Source organism: Cavia porcellus, unplaced genomic scaffold (genome assembly GCF_034190915.1).
Source record: "Cavia porcellus strain 051 isolate PalLab524CR breed Dunkin Hartley unplaced genomic scaffold, mCavPor4.1 scaffold_8, whole genome shotgun sequence".
Classification (NCBI taxonomy): domain Eukaryota; kingdom Metazoa; phylum Chordata; class Mammalia; order Rodentia; family Caviidae; genus Cavia; species Cavia porcellus.
In genome coordinates this window covers 85,660,731-85,679,543 of record NW_026947491.1, presented here as the reverse complement: position 1 = coordinate 85,679,543, position 18,813 = coordinate 85,660,731, and the positions used below count along the sequence as shown (strand labels likewise).

The 18,813-nt window shown below is 34.4% G+C and overlaps 1 protein-coding gene across 2 annotated transcripts in view; it reads left to right on the top strand.

Moving 5' to 3' along the window:
* Cdk17 (cyclin dependent kinase 17) overlaps positions 1-14,126 on the top strand; it is an 80,193-nt gene extending 66,067 nt beyond the window's left edge. The window contains exons 11-17 of one of the 2 annotated variants that reach the window (XM_063255336.1): positions 4,036-4,156; positions 6,218-6,315; positions 7,329-7,434; positions 9,314-9,356; positions 10,351-10,441; positions 11,789-11,866; positions 12,397-14,126. In XM_063255336.1, coding sequence (XP_063111406.1) covers positions 4,036-4,156; positions 6,218-6,315; positions 7,329-7,434; positions 9,314-9,356; positions 10,351-10,441; positions 11,789-11,866; positions 12,397-12,434 — 575 coding nt within the window. In that variant the 3' untranslated portion in view covers positions 12,435-14,126. Of the gene's footprint in view, positions 1-4,035; positions 4,157-6,217; positions 6,316-7,328; positions 7,435-9,313; positions 9,357-10,350; positions 10,442-11,788; positions 11,867-12,040 lie in introns of both variants that reach the window. The other variant, XM_063255337.1, reaches the window with a different exon arrangement.
* Positions 14,127-18,813: the final 4,687 nt, after the last annotated feature.

Sequence of the window (18,813 nt, the reverse complement as noted above, 5' to 3'; positions counted from 1 at the left end):
ATTGTTTCTGCACCTCACAGAATAAGATATTTGACAGAATGTTGGTGGGTGGTTGCTGTTGGTAGTTAGCAGCCAGTACCAAAAGTGAGGAGTTCTCAGGTTGTGGTCTGTAAACCTCGGGGCTCCTGAGAGGCTTTCACAGGGATAAAATGCCAGAGGTAAAACGCATTATCAAAATTACACTAAAGGTTATTTGCCTTTTTCCTTTTTAGTTAATATTTGCACTGACAATCCAAAAATAATAAAAAAGAGGCAGCCCACTGTTTTTACTTAGTATATGTCAAGTTACTGCTGCCACGTGTGTAGAATTGTATTCTTTTACCAGCTGCATGCTTTTAGGAAGATTTATTAACTTTATTAAATCTCCATACTTGTGTACATGTCTTTTTAGGTATTATTATGAATAGGAATTACACATAAAACCTTTGTTGCACACAGAAAAAATACAGTTATCTCAAGAAAAAGTAATTATTTGGGGTCAAGCTGAACTAGGTCCCTCCCCCTTTTTTTCAAGAAATGACCATTTTACTTAAAAAAACATATCAGTGGGCCAACTGTGATTATTTTTTCAGACCTAGATAATTAGGAGAATTTTCTTGAAAGTGAATGAACTAAACCTATCATTTTATGGAAAACAACAAAGTATTTCTTGTTAATAAAAATTCAAAAATTTTTAAACAAAAATTACAGTCGAAAAATTTGGGCTTAATAACTTTTCTAATACCCAAAGACTTTTCTAATGAGATCAGTGGTGATATTAACAGACAAGATTTTTTTGATATTATAAGCATTTGTAATATATATAACTCAAGGAACTATGATTTTCTAAATTATTAATGTATGATGATATTATAGACTCATGCATGGGTAAAAGGTTTATTTAGAGTGCAAGGTAGACCAGTGGATTTTAACAGAAGTATGAGTTCATTACTGTAATTTTTGTTGCCACACAAATCTTAGTATATAACTTACTTTCCCTACTTCTAATGTAGTGTCAAAGAGAACTATCCACAATTATCAGAAAAGACTTAAAATGTTCCTCCTGTTTCTAGTTTAATTACGTGAGATTTTACTTTATTCTTTATGTTATAAACACATTATCACACATGTATTTGATATTTTGTGATATCAGAGCAACATCACAGCAGTCTGAGTGTAAAAGTAAGTACAGAATTCAACTGTTAATAGGGCGCTTCTTTATAATTAGAAAAAATTGTCCAAATATGGTATTTATGATAGCATGCATGAATGGTATTTGTTTTGTTGTGCTGGTTTGATTTGGTTTGGGTTGGCTTTGTGCTTACTAGGTATTGGGACAAGGGCCACTTGCACTAAACAGGTGCTCTCCTGAGACGCTGAGATGCATCCTCGTGTGTGGTGTTTTAAATGAGTAAATGTTTTAAGTAGCAAATAAGTTTTTTAGTTTTCCTTGTTGTAATTTCAAATATATTATCAAAAATAATTATGTAAGTACTGTGAAAAATTTGGGGCCCTTAATATTTTGTGTTTTCCAGTCCAGTGTGTATTTTTTTTTTTTTTACCAAAAATGGTGTCTGATGTAAATGTATAGTTAAATCTAGAGAGTTTTTCTATTAAATAAGAAGTAAAAGTCTTAATAACAGAATATTATATTACAATTTAAAATTTGAAAATATTTTCTTTCATAATGATGTACATAATGCTTCTGTCAGTGGTGTAGCAAATCCAGTAAACTGTAGAAATAGCTGTTGTTACACACTTGGTATGCTCTTGCACCCTCACTGTTATTTTGTTTTGTTTTGTAGACAGAAATCTCACTATGTAGTTGAAGCTGGTCTTTAACATATCATGTAGCCCAGGCTGGCCTTGAATTCACAGCAGTCCTCTTGTCTGTCCTCCCACATGCTGGAATCACCGGTGTGCACCACCGTGCCCAGCCCGGGTCCTTCATTTTTCAAGAGTAGAAAATAAGTCCTAGGACCAAGAGTTTACAAGCTGCTTCTGTATTTATCATATGCTCAGTAATTTAATTGCAGCTATTTATCTGTATATTTTAGCTAATCTGACGTTGAGGCATTTCAAAGTAAAATAAGAGTATGGTGGTATATACCGGTTATCCCAGCACTTGGGAAGTTGAGTCAAGAGGATCACTGAATTCAAGGGCAACCTGAACTACATACTTTGCGAGACCCTGTCTACAAAAACAAACAAATGAAGATAGTAAATAAAATCACATGCTTCTCTTCCTTCTGGGAACTAAATTTTTTTTATTTTGAAAGAACTTTGTAGAGTAGCTTTAATGTTTTTATGTTGCTGTCAGCTTGAGTACTGTAATAGAACTAAGTTCTTGAAATGTATGCTGTTTCCACAATTAACACTTGTAATTTTTCACAGATTATGATATTTTCACTTTTGGAATAGTTCATTAAATTTCATAAATCCATATATTTCAAGCATTGCTTAGGAATAGATAAAAATACATGGTTATTGCATGGTGAATTTGCCTTGACAGTTACTTTACCATTTGTTTGAAATGGTATTAAATTGTTATTTGTATTTTCTTTCTTAAAAATGAATTGAAGGGCCAGGGATTTAGCTCAGTGGCCTAAGTGCCTGCCTGGCAAGCGCGAGGTCGTGAGTCTGATTCCCAGTACCCCACCACCACCACCACCACCATCACCAAATGAATGGAATGGGTCATGTATTTTTAAATAAGATATTACAAATTTTTACATAGATTTTACAGTTTCTTTTTACACAATTTATTTCCTTTATGATTGTTCCCATTCCACTCCTTCCCCCTCTTTGGCAAACTGCATTACTGCTCTTTATTTTTAATCCCAAAATGAATGGTGGTGACAGAGTAACCACTTTCAGATATTCACAAAAGGAATTGCAAAAGTCATTTTAAAAAATTACTTTTATCCAGGCATGCTCTGAATGCTTTAAATTTTGCTTCTAATGTCTGCAGAGTAAGCTATCCAAATTTTATCTTCCCATAGGCCAATAAGAAATTATGATTATTCCATGAAATAATACAATCAACTTTGTCTCTGTTGCTTTATTTTGTTTTTATTGGTTATGTAATACATTACATTTGTAGTTTCTAAGAAGAGAAGATGATTAGAGTGTTTTAGTTCTTTAACCCTTTAAAAATTTGACCATTCTACCAGGATCAGTGAAATTCAGAAATGTAAGAATACTGATTTAGGCACTTCCATTAGTGACAAAAATTGACTTGTGTAATACTATACCACATTTAGTTAACTTGGATTGGAAGAAATTACTTATTTCAATTCATGTCACTTTTGGAATTCTAATAATGATCAGAATTTAGAATTGGAGAGGTAATAATGTTCATGCTAGTGACCGAGTTTAAGTGGGATCTCAAGACTTTATTTCTGGAAAATCAGTGGATTCAGTATTGAAGCAGTTATACCAGTTAGTAGACTCTAAAACAGTGAAGTTTCTAAAACAATTATTCATATAATTTAAAATATAAAAAGGGAATACAAAGAGCATCATATTCTAAGGAAACCTTCTCTAAATAGATTTTTGCAAGGAAATTGTCAGTAAAATCTAACTGTATATCATAAAGCAGTGATTTCAAGGTTTTACAATAAAACAGTGTAGCAGTTGAATGTGGAAATTGGGCTAAAAGTGATAAAGGCATCTAAGTATTGTGTTTCCCATATTAATGGCTTATTTTGAATTAATTTCATCAAGGAAATAATTTGGCATTGCAACTCACGATTAAAGGAAAACATCATAAGTTTAGATTGACCCAAACATTGTGGTACATTCATACACATCAAAGTAAACTTGTTCTCTGACTGTGGAATTATTGTAGTTCAATTACGTAGGGATTTGCTAATCTGGGACCACATGCGTTCAACAAAATTCATAAAACTAATTTTGTTAAAGCTTTAACAAGCTATGAAATAGCCATCTCAGGGATCACTTTTGAGCAGAGTCATGTTTGGGATAGGGGCTAAGAAACCCATTATATTCTTAATGTTTGAATATATTCAATTCGTGTTTTCTTTTCCTCTGAAGGACTAGCCAGAGCCAAGTCAGTACCAACAAAGACCTACTCAAATGAAGTCGTCACGCTGTGGTATCGGCCACCTGATGTGCTTCTCGGTTCCTCAGAGTACTCAACACAGATTGACATGTGGTAAATATATAGGGATATTATCTTAAAGAGCACAGTAGAAGCAGTGAATAAGAATTATGACATGGGAGTCATAACACATCTCATTACCTAGATTTAAATATCACTTCTCCCAATATTTGATGGCCTTATTCAAATTACTGGCTTGTAACTTAGTTTGCTCATTTAAGGAAAGGGGATTAATAATAATTGTGTTGAAATTCTGTAAATAACATTAAAAAAACTGAGCGAATACATTTAAAATCATTCGACTATTACTGTTTTTATCTTTAATATTTACCAAAATCTATCTACTTTATGTTGATTTTAAAACACTAATGAAAATGTCATAGCTGTTCTCACCACTTTGAATATCACACTCCTCCACCCAAACGTCTTTGTTGCCAGTGCATTCATTATCTCTAGGTACAGTGTCATTTCTCAGTCTCCTACTTAAAGATATCTGTAAGATGTCTCTAAAGCACCTTTGCCAGCTTACTGCAGACCATTTGTCACTGTATCTGTTCCCTTTTATTCAAAACACCTACTCACTACACCTCAAAGAACAACCTGAGCTCTCCCACCTTTGCTTGTGGTGTTTGTTCCAGTCTACCTACCTGGCCTCTGCTCCTCTAACTGGAACCTACACCTAGTAACCTTCCAAACCCAGCTTTGTAGAACTCTTCTCTTGAGTGCATGTTGACCTTCATCAGTGATTCCTTCCTCTGAACTGTGGTTGCTTGTACTGCCTATACTTAAATACCTGTACCGATAAGTTAAGTACTTCTGTTGTCTTGAATAGTCACATAAAATCTTTTATGTAAGTTTTGGTATACATAACATAAAATCTACCAACATAATCAAGTTGAAGTGTATGCTTTTGAGACATTAAGTACGTTCACAGTGTTGTGCAACCATCCCTATCCTCATCGTCAAAACCTTTTTCATCTTGCAGAACTAAGACTCTGTACTGATTAAACAACTCCCTAGTCTATTGCCTTTTCCAGAGCCTGGCATTGCCATCCTTCTGTAAATTTGACTACTGTACCTCAGATGAATGGGATAATACCATATTTGACCTTTTGTGGCTGGCTTACTAAGCTTCTGTCACCAGCATGATGTCTCTAAGTTTTATCTGTGCTGCAGTATGTGTTAAGTTGAACACTATATGCCAAGTTTGTTTATCCTTCATCCATCGGTGAACACTCAAGTTGCTTCTGTGTTTCAACTGTTGAAAATAATGCTGCTATGAATATGGGTGTGCAAATCTCCACTTTCGGTTCTTTTGGGTATAGGTGTGGAAGTCAAATTATTGAGTCATAGTAATTCTGTTATAATTTTTTGAGGAGCTGCTGCACTGTTTTCCATAGCGTCTGTGACATTTTACTTTCTTTGTAGCATTTTAATATGTAAAATTAAATTTTAAATAGCTTTAGTATATTTCCTAGATTGTGAACCTTTTAATGGAAGGAGGTCTATACCTTAAACTTACATGTGTTTCCACAGTTTCTAGATGACAATGTCTGTTCACCGAGTCTCCATTCATTTTTTTCCTATACACACACATACACCCACGTATACCGTGCCCTACAACTACCTATTCTGTCTCTGCTTCCTGCATCAAAGAATCTCATTATTTACTTCTCTCTATCTCTGCTACCCACTGACGTAGGTCAGGCTACTGTCATTTCCCAGACTATCATAATAGTGTTGTCAGTTGCTTTTCCTCTTTCCTATCTTGTGCTTTCATGTGATGGTCCAAACTGTAGCCAATATAAGGATCTAATGACAATAATCAAAACACCCAGAGTTGAAAACACATAATAAGTATTTGGTAACGGTTACTTACTGTGTTCACTTTAAGAATCATGCAGAAGAGAACTGGAAATTTTAAGTGGAAAAAATGAGTTAAAATATGCAAGTTGAGACAAATAGGGTAAATATTAACACATTAAATGTAAAGATACTTTAGAAGGTTTTCTAGCAGACTAATATAAAATTCTTCAGGAGGCAATCTTGAAAAAAATTCTCGTGCTTCATAATATGAAAATAGATTGTTCATTTTTTTTCATGATATTTTTAAAGGGGTGTTGGTTGCATTTTCTTTGAAATGGCTTCGGGAAGACCTCTGTTTCCAGGATCAACTGTGGAAGATGAACTACACTTAATTTTTCGACTATTAGGTAATAGAAGAAATCCTTTTTCAGGGATTTACACCTGCAGTTGACTAGCTGGGTTAACACTGTATCTCTAAAAAATATATATTTAAATATTTGATGCTGGGACTAAAATCAACGACTATTATGTTTCAAGAATCACACTTGGCTTAATTATTATAAGATAGATCTTTCTGATAACTTCATTTGCAGAGTTTCATCTTTGCAATAAAGAATTTATGAAAGAAGTACAGAAATAGTTCTGAAAATTTAGCTTCAGTATGTTAAGGAATAATTCTAGTTTGGTGGTTTCTCCTGGATAGAAAAAGATCAGGCATCCTCATAGGTGTGATCAAAAAACAATGAATATACACATTTTAAAATTTATTATAGTAAAAGACATACATCAATCAAAATACTCTTGCTCTCTTCTAATACATTTATCCTGTAATTCTTGCCCCTTTCTAAAACACTTTCTGGTGTCCACTTTCATACCGTTAGTTGCATTTTTTGTGGGTACCTTATTGTCATGAATTGATTAAAAATGTTTACCTTTCATGGTTGTTTTGACTGTCAGTAAGAGCCAAAACTCAAATGGTGCCAGAGTCAGTGAATAAGGCAAATGAGTAGACACCATAAAGATTTTACTTGATAGTAATTGCCGTAATTGGTTGATCAATGATCTGATAAAAAAAATACAGTTTAAATTGAAAAAATGTATAGTAAAAGACACATTGCCAGTTTTTCACAGCTATCAAAATATCCCCCATCGTGTTGAACACACTTATCCCATTGTTTCTGGCAATGTGTCTTTTACAATAAGTTTATTTTTAAAATTTTAAAAATTTTCGCTGTGTCTTTGGATCATCCCTAGTGTCGATTGCATCAGTACATATTCCATGCATATTTTTTCTCTTTGAGTTGAAATTAAATCATCTGGTAAATGTAAATTGTTCCCTAAAGACGCTTCTTAATTCTACCTGTGTATGTATAATTTTATGTATATTCATACATATATAAATTTATTTTTTTTAATTCAGGAACTCCATCTCAGGAAACTTGGCCAAGTGTTTCTTCAAATGATGAATTCAAGAACTACAACTTTCCAAAATACAAACCACAGCCTCTAATAAACCATGCACCCAGGTATTTATTTTTCTTCAGGAAAAAGGGAAACCTCGTGATACTTTTTTCAATCCTTTGAAATATTTATGCAAAAAGATACATGACAAATATATAACCCCACAGTTCTTAAATGTTTAGGGTTCTAATTTAATTAAATTTCTTTCTTCCTTTGTCATTTATTTTATAATACAGTAACCAAGAATCACCAAAGTATGTAAATAGAATTGAGCTGTAAATAAATATAGAATGTATGTATGAGAATTCTGGAGTTTCTGTAGATAGTTTCTTTTCCCAGAAAGGAGCCGTTGATTAATGCCTTATTAAATATGAAAGGGATGATACGTTTCTGTTTTGCTTTCTGCAGAATTGATCTGCATTTACTTACAGAAACCTAAATGTTACAGATAAAATTTTTTACTCTGATACATGATGATCTATCAGTATTTTCAGGTGACATAATTTTTGTGTTTTCATAGTATAAACTCTTCTTACTTCTCAGCAAAACACAAGGTCCTGAGTGTCATCACTACAGTTCAAGTTTCTCCTCATACCTATCAATCCATGAGTCCCCTTAAAATTTGACTCAGAATATTTTTATTCGTGGAATATATTACATTTGCAGTTACACAGAATAACAAGACCTTCTAACTACATTTTCCATCTTCCTTAAAAAGAATTCTTTAAAATCACCAGAATACCAAATAAGGGCATTAGTTTAATCAAAAACCATTCACATTGCTTAAAACATAACACACTTGGCTTTGCTTCCACTTATTCCCAAGCTAGGGAAGGGACAGTGAAACATTTCTGACACCAAAAATATTTTAGAAGTGTGGTCTTTTTGTTACTGTAGCAACCATTATCACTCTCAACTAGTCTTTCTTAGGAAAAATAATGGTACAGTGTATGCGTGGCTTTTGGTGTGTCTCCAGAGCAGCATGAGTCCTATTTCTGTTGTTTGTATATTGCTGCTTGCTTTTGGTAATAGTAAAGTGCAGCTTGAAGTGAATTCTCCATGGTTTGAACACCTAGTTTGTGCCCAGGTTGCTCTGTGTTTGTGCCAGAAAGACAGTCTGCAGAGGACCAGCAGATGCTGGAGAAGGCTGGGGCTACAGCATCACAGGACCCAGAGAGAGGCTCAAGGGCAAATATTTCTCTATTCAAAATTGTGCCTTTACCTGTGAAACCCAGTGCAGGATAGTATGTGTAGTGTCTGATCAACAGATTACTCCACTGAAATAAAAAGTTCATTAAAATACTATTTCTTGTTGTGTTACACCACTGTAATTAACTATCTTTACTTATTTGTAGTCACTGTAATTGGCTATCTTTATTGACTGTATCTTTGGCTTCTGGGCCTTTTTAATGAAGTATTATGAAATTATGGCATATTTAAATGGAACTTAGTACCTTCTAGGACCCATTGATTGGCAGATTATCCTGTGAGACTTTGCCAGATGGCTTGTCTCTGTTTATCTGGACCTACAGGAGTGTTGCTCTCTGTCTCTGTGTTTGCATCTCTGTGATAGGAAAACAATGCTGTCGTGTGCTTGTCTTCACTGCAAGCCTAAAAATCAATGCAGTATTCAAGCTTTCTTTGTTGTTGAGCTTCATTCTTTTGAGACAGAACAGCGACTAAACAATTTCTATAGCTTTAATAATTAACTTTTCTTGAATATTCAAAGTTTGAAGCTCAATTACTTGCAGTTTATTCTTAAGCAAATATGACATATATGTCTTTGAGAGCTAAGCAAATTTGAATCTGCCTAAAGGCTACAAGAGTGACCATTTTAGACCACTTAAATTTAGCAAATGAAAATGCTTACATGAAATAGTTTTATCTAAAAAGTTTCTACCAGCTAAAATAAAAGATTTAATTGCTACTTTTTGTTGTTTCTAGATTAGACTCTGAAGGAATTGAATTGATAACAAAATTTCTTCAAGTAAGTTACACCCTATTTTGTAAATGTTCAATGGGTATTTAAGCCTTGGTTTCTTCCTTTAGAACTGGATGAGTAACAGTACCCCAACATTGTTAAGTAAGACTCTCTGTGATTAGTATCTGGCATGCTTTAGGCACATGCTTAGCTAAAGTATATCTTATTTGGTTTCTCTTAATGTGTCTCATCTCTTATTATGACCACAAAACAATCTGAGGTAGTCTGCTGCTGGCATGGATCAACTATATCAAGGCCGTGTTCTCTGCAATTCACATTCTCTTATGTTCTCTTTTTCTTTATACTTACTGCCTTACAGGATGCTGCACCTCCAAATACCACTCATTTTCCTCCAAAGCAGGAAGAAGAGGGAGGCTAAGGGTGGTATCAGCCACATTAATTCTTGTATCTTGAAAGCAGAGGCTTTTGCAGAAACCCCTGCAAGGCTTCTTCCTAAGTCTCACTGGCCAGAGCATTAATTGTAAGAAAGGCTGGGAACTGGGGAATAGGATTGTTACCATTAGCTTAGACTTAGAACAGTCATGCTACGTGCTCCATCTGAGGGAAGGATGGACACTTTGCACAAGTCTATATTGTATCGTCAGGGAAAACAGAGCAGTAGACATTGGATAGATACATAACAGTGTCGGCATTGAAGGTATTGGGTGTGTTTTCCCCTATCCTTCGGTGTTTATGAGGAAAAATAAGACTAAACATTGAATATGTCAGTTTTTTGTTACTTCAAAAATATAAGGACTCTTTAAAAAATTTTTTGAGATCCAGCCTTATCTTGGAAATGTGGAACTAAGATATAATCATTGCTGCATACTCTGAATAACAACTCAAATATGAGTGTATCTGGTGTTCGAAATTGGTTTTTGAAAATAATCATACTAAGTAATGAAACCTTTAAAAAATAGCTTTAAATACTAGTTTTCCTCTCCAACTTTTTACATTAGTAGAGAAAAAGTTGATGAAGCAGTTCTTTGCTTTTCTACAGTATGAATCTAAGAAAAGGGTTTCAGCAGAAGAGGCCATGAAACATGTATACTTTCGAAGTCTGGGACCAAGAATACATGCTTTACCAGAAAGTAAGAGAAATTCTGAAATGTTTTTCTCGCTTTATTTTCATTTGGGTACTGGGGTGCCTTAGAGGTTTAGAAAGAGGTGGTTGTTGATTTTTTAGTCTTTCACTGCAAGTAGATTACAATTTATTGAAGGATGGTACATGTCTCATTTCTTGTTTTGTTTTCTGCAATACTGGACACATTGCCCCTAATGTATAAGAAATCCATAATACTCAAGTATTATGGGTTATACATTTAGCAGACTTAAGTTGGAATCTGCAATCTCATGAAGGTATCCTTAGGCCTATTCTAGTTTCAATTTAGCTGTTAAAAGTGGATTTCTATAAGGGTTAATGAAGCACAATGGAAATATCAGATGGCTTTCTTAGGAAAGCACATTTCTTTTTTACTGCATAAAGATGATTTTCCTTCCTTGTGGTCCCTCTGACTTTACTGTTCCCATGCCAGGGCTGAGCATATTATCAGAATCACTGAAATAGATTTTCCATGCCTGAAGTAACTCTTTAATTTTGCTTATGATGTTCTTTGTTTTTTAAATTGGCCTAGTATTTTTACTTTAAAATGGAGACAGGTGGATGGGAAATTAGAGTGCTTAAGAATTAAGCTGTGAAAAGCTCCCATTGTCATTTATTAGACAATATAATTGATTGAAGTTTATGTAGTATTCAGGGATAAAGCTTTGTGGAAGCAAAAATCCTTAGCGCTTTTTACTTAGAACTTCGTGGATGCTTCTTGGTAAAAGACTACCTTCTAACAGATTAGAAATGGGGGTGAATTATGAGTGTTTTTTTTTTTTTTTAAAGATGTTAAAAGTCATTATTTATCCAGCTTTGAATTTGAGGTAGGTACATTTTTGTACAGGTCTGTTGCTATTCCTTAATACCTTAATACCATTGTAAGGAGACAAAGAAGAAGAAAGAGAAGTAGAACCTACTGAGAGCTTTTTTTTTTTTTTTTTTTTTGGTGTTGGGGATTGAACTCACGACTGTGCGCTTGCAAGGCAGGCGCTTATGTTGCTGAGCTAAATCCCCAGCCTACCGAAAGCTTTTGATTATGGCTTCCAACCCCTGTAATTCCTGGAATACACAATGCGTATCTTCACGGAGAAACACCCATTTGCAGCATGCTTTAAACCAGAATTGGCAGGTGAAAGGGAGATTACTTCATTTGTTTTTTTTCTCCAAAATAGACAAAGAGGGAAATCTTTTAGCAGGGATATAACCTTATAAATGTGGTATATATGTTTTATGTTGAATCACTGAATATTTTCTAAATTTTTTTATAGTTGGGTTGTATTTGTTTTTAATAATGTTAAATACTTTCACCTGATCATTTCTGTCTGCATTTTAGGCGTATCCATATTCAGTTTGAAAGAGATTCAGTTGCAAAAGGACCCGGGTTTTCGAAATTCTTCTTATCCAGAGACAGGTGTGTTTGTCATAAACCATTTCACATGTCGATCATGAATTTTTGTGTGGAATTGAGCTTTTGGTTTATAAGTTGATCAGTAAAAATATTGATGTAAAAACCAATGTACAGTGCATTCCACAACTGTGTATGTTTAGAATTGCACATACTCACTTTTCTGTATGATGTGGGCAGCTCAGTAAATCTTCAGAGAGAAATCTGACTCAGTCAAGTCAGGGATCCTGAAAGCTGCAGATGGCACAGAGACCTTTTCCAAGTGGCCTGGCTTGATCACTGCACACGCCATCCTTGGTACCCGAGGCAGAAGACACACCTTGTGCTTCCCTAGTCATCAGGTTCATCACTTCGAAGCATAGAAGCTGTAGACTGAGCCCATCGCCAAAAGGGTCATTTAAGACAGTGCTGATCACTCTTCCCGTGGAATATTAGCTTTTGCTGGTTGGGAACATTAGCTTCCTAGAATCACCAAATACTGTATGTGGGATAAAACTGAACCTTGAACTGCCTCATAAAATGACTTTATATTTTAGGACATGGGAGGAACAGAAGACAGAGCATGCTCTTTTAAGTGTGATAACATGGTTTCAAGCCCAGTCCCCAGCCTTTCTTACCAATCAAGGACTCAGATCTGAAGGCAGTTATTTCTTTTGGTGGACTTGGAATCTCCGTTTGTCTACACTGTCCTCTTCACAGTGGAGTCTTTTTATTTCAGACCTACAGATTGTTTTTATATGTGTTGTCACAGTGTGACAATTTTTTTGTACAGTCGATTTTAAGGTCTTCTCTGCCATTAGAGCCAGTAGGTTACAACTATTGATGTAACTGTAGCTGCAATTTTTGTGCAGGACTGAGAAACATGGCGCATTATTTATTGCGGAATCATTGCTGCTAAATAACTACCGTCTGTTTATTTAACACAACAGTTGAATGCCTGAAGAAGTTGCAGTGGCTTTATTATATGTGAATGCATCTGTTTCTCCTCATGGATTGTTTTACTGCTGCATTTTTATTTGTTTGTTTTTAAAATTAAACTGCAGTGTTTCCTGGAATATATATTTAGCTTTGCTTAACAGTAAGATTAAGTGAGCCATCTTGAACACTCTTTAAGTTTGTACTATATAATTTCTTACTGAACATTGGCAAGTAGGGTAGCTGGAGACTAGTAACCGCATTATGTTTAGGAAAGCATGTTGATGCAGAAGTTGATTCAAGCAAGTGAATACCTGACATTTTGGGTTTCTCACAGTAGACACCAATAAATTAAAGTACCAAGATTATTTATTATCTATTCTTCATTTTAGAAATGTCTGCTGCATATTACTGGATATTTGTATACTAATAGACTTAACTATTTTACATTGTGCTTTAATTTAGTTAGTGCTTAACCATATAAGTTCATTTAAACACAAGAGTCTCACTTGTGTTTAAGTATATTTCTTTTATTAGAAAGGATGATACTTAATAGGGGCACAGTTTATTTCATTTGGGAGCTGTGTGTGTTCAAAACATTCACTTGGAATCAGCATAAAGCTGTAATGCATCTTTGAAATGAGCCATGATAAATTTCCAATGAGAGAAACAAGAACTTAAGAGGATTGCTTTAAAGCATCATAGATATTATCTGTTTATCAGAGATAATAAATATTACAGTTTTAATTATGCATCTCCTTTAACATCATAAACAGATTAGTGTTGGTAACAGTGTTTTAAACATTTGTGTTCACATTTAAGGACTATTGTTTAGTGCATCTTACAAACTATAAATCTTAATTGGTATATTTTGAAATGGTCATGTAAATTTTTGCCTTATATATCATGAAAATAGTCATAACTTAATTTTTTTCTGACATTCACTGTAAAACATTCAGGGGTCCTACCATTTCTGTTCAGGAAATCTTGTAGTTTATTGTTATTTAACAGTATTAAATGGGTTTTTGTATATTTCATTTTAACTTTATTTGTGAATAGTGATTGTGGCATGTTTGGGGTATTTTAATTTTTCATGTTACTGAAATTTTAATTTTTTAAAAAAATTCCTGAAAGAAACAGATTCATGTGTGATGATGAATATCGGACCACTACTGCTTTTCACATTTGTAAATTGGTTTTATGTTAAACCTGTAGCTTAACAAACTGCTGTTATTTCTAACTGACAGACATGTATTAATATTGTACTTTGAAGGTTATAAATATTATGTGGAAATTCCTCCATTTTTTGTTTTGAAATTTATAATAACAAAATCTCCATGTTGTATAAAAAGTGGTTTCGTTGAGTCATGATTCTTTTTGGGGGAAGCGGATCGTGCAGAGTGGATTATGGTTCTTTTGTAAGATCATGAAGTCTTCTCTAGAAGTGGAATAGCTGCTTTATAATTGTTCTGACTGTTTAGTAATTTCTGCTGTCATTTTATAAACTAGCACTCTCACATAGTATCACATTTATCATTTTATGAATATATATTTAATTTGTTACAAATTTGACCTATAGTTCATCCATAGATTTGGTTCTTGCATATAAAAGGTGACGTAGTGCATATCCAGTTGTGACATAAAATCTCTCCCAGGAAGTTCTAGGGGTGTTTCCTCATTTTGTTAAGGAATTTGGCAAGCGAACAAGTGTCTGTGGGGTCATTTTTGCTTTTGTCTGTTAATAACTTGAGTGCCATTCAGATCTTGATAATGTTGCAGTGCAGAAAACTGAAGCTCAGAAATTTTGAACCTTGAACCCTTGCCTTGAACCTCTTAAGCTGACAGAGTTCTCAAAGGTAAGAGAGGTTGCCTGTTTTGTTTTCTTGTGTCATTCTAGGTGTATAGAGTGGCTGCAATTTGGTGTTTGTCAGCTAAAATTGTAAAATTACTGTAGTTGATCTTTGGGACTCAGGATAATGAGATTTTTCCCCTTTTTACATTGTGAAAATGACAATATTTTGTAAGTATACAATTCAGTGGCATTGATTATATTCAGAAAGCTGTGTACAAAATATTACATTTAATTTTGGGGGGATTGCCACAATGTCTTCCATAGTATCCACACTTATTTTACATTCCCAGTAGTAACATAGAAGGTTCTAATTTTTCTTTATCCTCCCTAATACTTGTTATATCCCTTTTTATTATTCATTCTAATAAATGTGAAGTGCTGTTTTATTGTAGTTTTGATTTATATTTACCAGTGATTAGTGTTGAGGATCCTTTTATGTGTTTTGTTTTTGTTTTTTATTTTATTTGCTTTGAAGAAAAGTATCTTCAAGTACTTCGCTCATTTTTAAAAATAGACTTTGTCTTTTTCTTGATGAATTGTAAGGGTTTTCTATGGATGCTAGGTGTTATACCTTTATAAAGTATGTTGTTTGCAATTATTCCCTCACATTCTGTGATTTGTCTTTCACTTTCTTGAAAGTATTCTTTTGATGTATATAAATTTTTAATTTTAAAAAGTCTTAAATCAGTTTTTATTTTGTTGCCTTTGCAACATATCTCAAAGAAAATGTTGGCAAGTCTCTAAGATCACAAATATTCACCCCTATATTTTCTTTTAACGTTTTTAGAGTTTTAGCTCTAGACTTAGGGCATAAACCCATTTTGGAGTTAATATTTGTATGTAGTATAAGGAAAGAGTACAATTTCATTCTTTTGTATTCTAGTATCCATTTTTTTCCCCAGCACCATTTGTCAGAAAGACTGTCCTTTTTTCTACTGACTAACGTTAAAGATCAATTGAGGGTTTATTTCTAGGCTTCTAGTCCTATTCCAATGGTCTGTTTGTTTCTGTCTATCCATGTAGATAGTACCCCAGTGTTTTGATGATTATTGTAACTTTTCAGGAAATCTTAAATCAAAGTATTCTCCATCAGTTGGGATAATCATGTTTCTTCACTCTGTTAATATGGATTGCCTTGATTGATTTTCATATGTTAAATAACAGTTGGACATTCCTGGGGAAAATCTCAATTGATTTTGTTATATACTCATTGGATCTTCATTATTGAAAGAAACATTTGGGATAGAAATGTTTTGTAGTTTCCTGAATTTTGCAACATTGCATAGCCATTACTAGTTGAACATTCCTATTCCAAAAATTTGAAATCTGAAATTCTCCAAAATCCAAATATTTTTGAACATTATCACTCAAATTGTTGCAGTTTTCAAGACATTTTGGATTTTCAGATTAGGGATGTCCAATCTGTTAACTCTTTTAACATGCTGCTAAATTCAGTTTGTTAACATTTTATTGAGGTCATTTGCCTGTATTCTTAAGGAAGTTGGACTGAAGAATTCTTTTCTTTTTTTATCAGTACCGGGGATGAGGAATTCTTTTCTTTCAGTGTCTTTGTCTAGCTTTGGTATCGGGCTATTGCTGGTATCATGGAGTGAGCTCGGGAAGTGTTCTTTTCACTGCAGTTTTTTAGAATAGTTTAGGGATTGACATTAATTGTTCTTTTAAAGATTTGTTAGAATTTACCAATGAGGTTATATGTTCTTAGGTTGTTATTCATGAAGAGACTTTGATTAATGATGTCAGTCTCCCTACTTGTTATAATTTTATTTAGATTATTAGTTTTTCTTAGGTCAGTTTTGATAGTTGATATGTTTCTTGGAATTTATCCATTGCATTGGTTTTATTCAGTTCATCATACAGTTGTTCATAGTATTTTCTTATAATTTGTTTTATTCTGTTTATTCAGTAGTAATGCTTTTGCTTTCATTTTCTAATTTTAATAATCCAAGTCTCCCTTCACACGTCAGTCTTGCTCAGTTTTCTCAATTTTGTTAATCTAATAAAAGAAGCAACTTTTTGGTTTTGTTGACTTTTTCTTTGTCTTTACTCTTCTTTTCCTCACTTTAGATTTAGTTTTTGTTTTTTCTGTTCCTGTGTTCCTTTAGATGTATTACTGGATTTGAGATTCTGTCTTTCATTGTAGACTTTTGAAGCTGTAATTCTTTCTTAGCTGTCTTTTCAGCATACCGCATAAACGTTATATTGTTTTTATTTTCATTTGTCGTAAGGGATGCCTAGTATCTGTTGTGATGTGTATGTTGCTTAATGAGTTTTCCTTTTTTTTACCAACTTCTGATTTCGTTCTGTTGTGGTAGGAAAAGGTTCTATGATTTCAGTTTTTTAAAAACAAGATTTGTTTTGTGGCATAACATGGTATGATCTGGAAGATGTTTCATGTGCACTTGAATTTCTCATTCTGAGAGAAATGTTGAATGAAGTATATTTTTTACATAATTCTTATTTCTTATTGGTTTATAGTGATTGATTCCTTATTTGTCTATCTTCTGTCTGGTTTTTCTGCTCATTATTGAAAGCAGAACATGGAGATTTCTAGCTACTGTTATAGAACTGATTCTCCTTTCAGTTCTGTCAGTGTTTGCTTCTTAAACTTTGGGACTCTGATATTGGGTGCATAAATGTTCATAGTTGTTATGTAGCTTCTTTGTGGATTGGACCTTTTATCTCTTGTAACTTTTTTTTTAGTACTAGCGTAATCCATTTTCTCTGAAAATATGATCAGCCTCTGATCTCTGTCTGTATGGAATGTCTTTCTCCATCCTTAAACTTTCAACTTGTGAATCCAAAGTGAGTCTTTTGTAGGTAGCGTATTTATAAACCATATTTTTAAAATCCATTCTATCAATCTCTGGCTTTTGATCAGGAAACTTTAAACCATTTATGTTTAAAGTAATTACTGACAAGGAAGCATTTCTGCCGATTAGTTATTTATTTTCTGTATGTCTTATGTGCTTTTTTCTTTTGAGTTTTCTAATATTGCTTTGTTTTATATTTGGTTGTTTTTTTGGTAGCATGATATTCTGTTCTTTACTGTATATGTCCTACCTGTTTGGGATCTTACAAGTTCATTATATCAAAATGTTAAGTAATAAGCTTATAAGCAGGCAACAAAATTTGAACCTCTATGTATGTGCAGACTTGAAGTCTCCAAAATTTTTAGTGTACTACTTAAGACTCAAGGACATTATTTTCCTTTCTTGTTCAGTCCAGAACTAGAATTTTCTGATACTAAGTTCAGATTCTGGGTTTAGTTAGATAGGCAGGAGTTTTACATCAGTTATTGTGATTTTTAGGTGAAATCAGTAGTTTCTGTTACGGACCTAGAAAACTGCTGAAACTATAATTCATTCTCATTCTGTCATCCCTGCCTCCTCCACCCCCGCCCCCATCCCTGCCTCTGTCTCCTGAGACAAGGTCTCACTGTGGAGTTCAGGCTGCCTTCAAACTCTGTAGCCCAGGCTGGCCTTGATACCCTTCTTTTTTTGGTGCCAGGGGTTGAACTCACAACCCTTTGCTGGCCAGGCAAGTGCTTGTGCCACTGTGCTAAATCCCTGGGCCCTCCAGGCTGGCCTTGAATTGGAGCTCCTTCTGCCTCAGCCTCCTGCATGCTGGGATTACAGGTGTGAACCACCATGCCCGAATGAAGTCAGCACTTTTTTTATCTAGCTCAAAGAGGAAGAATACAGCCAAATTAGTGATGATAAAGCTTATTGGATTAAAAAGGAAAATAAAATTTTATCTATGGTAATGGGAAACACGCAATTGATAGGAAAATACAACTTAATGGAAAAACTAGTATTTCTGAAAGGTTGCCACATCAGAGACCTTAATTCAACTGTTGCTGAATAGAGGGGCTAGGAGGGCAGATGTAGAGATGCACACTTGTGACAGGGAAATGGAAAAATAGATGGGACCCAGGGAGGAACCCTGTTCTCCCCACCCCCACCTCAGCCCCCGCTGCGGTGGAGACACACAGGGGTCAGGGCACACCGTGAAGACGGGCATGAAGAGGTGGCCGCTGACATCTGAATGGCATGCAGCGCTTTCTAGAACACGAGAGCTCAGCATTTGCCGGCAGCTCCGTGTTTCCAAGAGGATGGCCCCACTGGGCTCTGAGCGAGCATCCACGAGCATCACTGAGGACAGACTC